The sequence below is a fragment of the Perca fluviatilis genome, chromosome 15 (genome assembly GCF_010015445.1).
Source record: "Perca fluviatilis chromosome 15, GENO_Pfluv_1.0, whole genome shotgun sequence".
In the NCBI taxonomy this organism is placed as follows: Eukaryota; Metazoa; Chordata; class Actinopteri; order Perciformes; family Percidae; genus Perca; species Perca fluviatilis.
Genome location: NC_053126.1, coordinates 3,469,039 through 3,471,368, shown reverse-complemented (window position 1 = coordinate 3,471,368; position 2,330 = coordinate 3,469,039). Strand labels below are relative to the sequence as shown.

Here is a 2,330-nt window from a genome sequence, read left to right as displayed (position 1 = left end):
ACCTGCAGCTTATTTTAATCGTCAAATTATTCCTCACTATTGGTTTTTTAAATTACATTTCTCTTGTTTGTGATAAATGGAATGAAGTAGCTTGGTTTTACTGCCATTATTACGAGTTATAACCTAATTCATGATTCAGTCAGCGCAGTAAGAGTCATAACCCCAGGAACTGAAGTTTTAAAACAAGTTAACACGTGACATATTAAAGCAAGTCTGGCGTTTTGCTAGATCATCCACGAGCTAAATAAATAGCTTCTTATCACCACACGGATCTGCACAAAATGCAACTGAACGCAAGGTTTAAATATTCACTTTTATTTCTTTACAGCGAAAAAGTCAAAGAAACTCGTCATTTAAATATTTAAACAAAAGAAAAGAGGCTATTTTATGTTCAGAAAAAAGGGGGTCTGCTAAAAGTTTTTTTATTTATTTTTTTGCCATAAAAGTGAGAAAGAGGGAGAGTTCTTTTTTTTTTAAACATACAGTATCTACAACATTCTTCGAAAGCAGATTCATCCCACTTAACGGAGGAGAAATTCTGCGTAAAATGTCTCTGTTACCTGAGAAAACACGAGTTGGAAGTCCGATATGTGTGTGTGTGTGTGTGTGTTATTCATTGTTAGCGCTGTGTTTTGGCCAGGTCCACGGTGCCACGCTGTAGTTTCTGAAACTCCGGATGTAAAGTGAGAAAGTGCGGAGACGCAGCGGGGTGGAAGAGCGCAGGGGACGCGTAAGCGGCGTTAGAAGTCAGAGGAGAGGCGTACTGGGCCGGGGAGAAGGCTTCGATTCCGGGCTGCGCCTGCTGGAGGAAAGCCTTGGCTGTGAGCGCGCTGCTGCGGGAGAAGAAGCTGGAGAGAGCCGGCAGGATGCTGCTGACAGGTGGGACGGTGCCGGGGCCGCACGGCGAGTGCGAGTGCGCGTGGTGATGGATGTAAGGGTAAATCTCCAGACCCGGCAGCTGCAGAGCCGCCGCTCCGAACCCGTAGGAGCCGTGCGCAAAGCCGCGCAGCCCGCTCGGCTCCAGGTGCTGCTCCTTGAGCGGATCGAAGCGGAAATGCTGCCGCTTGAAGCGCTTCCTCCGCCGCAAAAAACTCCCGTTCTCAAACATGTCCGAGGAGTTAGGATCCAGCGTCCAGTAGTTGCCTTTCCCGGGGTTCCCCGGCTCCCTGGGCATCTTTATAAAGCAGTCATTGAGCGACAGATTGTGTCTGATAGAGTTCTGCCAGGCGGGGAATTTCTCCCGGTAGTACATGAAGCGCTGGCTGATAAAGTCACAGATCTCGCTGAGGGTGAGCCGTTTCTTTGGACTCTGCAGGATGGCCATCGTTATCAGAGCGATGTAAGAGTACGGAGGCTTCACCGCCGCGGGACCTTTGCTTTTAGCAGGAGAAAGGGAAGGAGACTCCGGGTCAGGGCTGTAGCTGTCCCGCTCTTTGCTCTGCAGGCTGCTGCTGCTGGAAGTCTCGGTGCCGCTCTGCGACTCATCCGCAGGTAAGAGCTGCTCCTCTCCGCTGTCTTTGACTCCTTCCCCTACTACGTCGATAACAATATCCTCCATGATGTCCAAACCCAATGTCATAGTAGATGTCCGCGGGTAAAGCCAACACCACCTGCCAACAGGTGGGAGAGCGACAGCTTCTTCTCTTCAAAGCGAGTTTTTTTTTTTTATTTTTTTTTTACGCACGACTCGTCTCCATTCACACACAAAAAAGTGAACATCCAAACACAATGCCCAATCCTACTTTCCCCACAAGCAAACTCTCAAGACCACGCGCGCTGATATCCTTTAATTTGGTGCATAAACGCGCAAAAGAACGTTCAGCCTGCAGCGTTGAGTGATTGTGCGTAAAAGCGTAAAAAAGTGTGCGCGTCCTCTGAGGTGTCCAGCATCATCTGTAATATCTGTTGCTTTCCTGTGTGGGTCGGGTGGATGTGATGTCACATTGAGGCACGCGGGCGAAAAAAAAAAGGGATCCTGACCAATGGAAACGACGCAAAGGGTGTCGGGAAGGCCTCCCATCAGTGCGCTATCATCATCGGCGCATCGGTTCCAAGTTAGAGGACGTTAGAGGTCCATCCATTCAGGGCGAACAGGACATCAGAAGGAGACTATTTATAGAGAGCAGGTCACAGATTTTATTCAGGCTGTTGATTTCAGAGTTCAGAGTGGCCTCAAAAATGTGAAATTGTGACAAAAATGTGAATAAAATGAAGACAAATAAGATAAAGCGATATTTTACTTGTTATTTAACTTTTTGTTTGCTGCTCTTTAACTTATTATTATTAAAGTATTAGCACTTTCAAAAAATGGGTTTATTTCCATTGTTATT

At 47.1% G+C, this 2,330-nt stretch overlaps 1 protein-coding gene across 1 annotated transcript; it reads right to left on the bottom strand.

Annotated features, from left to right (window-relative positions):
- Positions 1 to 353: 353 nt before the first annotated feature.
- Positions 354 to 1,904, bottom strand: foxd7 (forkhead box D7). The gene has a single exon (XM_039823870.1). It carries the CDS (start codon positions 1,577 to 1,579, stop codon positions 620 to 622), a length of 960 nt encoding a protein of 319 aa, XP_039679804.1. The 5' UTR covers positions 1,580 to 1,904; the 3' UTR covers positions 354 to 619.
- Between the last annotated feature and the right edge of the window lie 426 nt (positions 1,905 to 2,330).

Excerpts from the sequence above, each read along its gene's own strand:
- foxd7 (XM_039823870.1), bottom strand. The coding sequence starts at position 1,579 with ATGACATTGGGTTTGGACATCATGGAGGATATTGTTATCGACGTAGTA.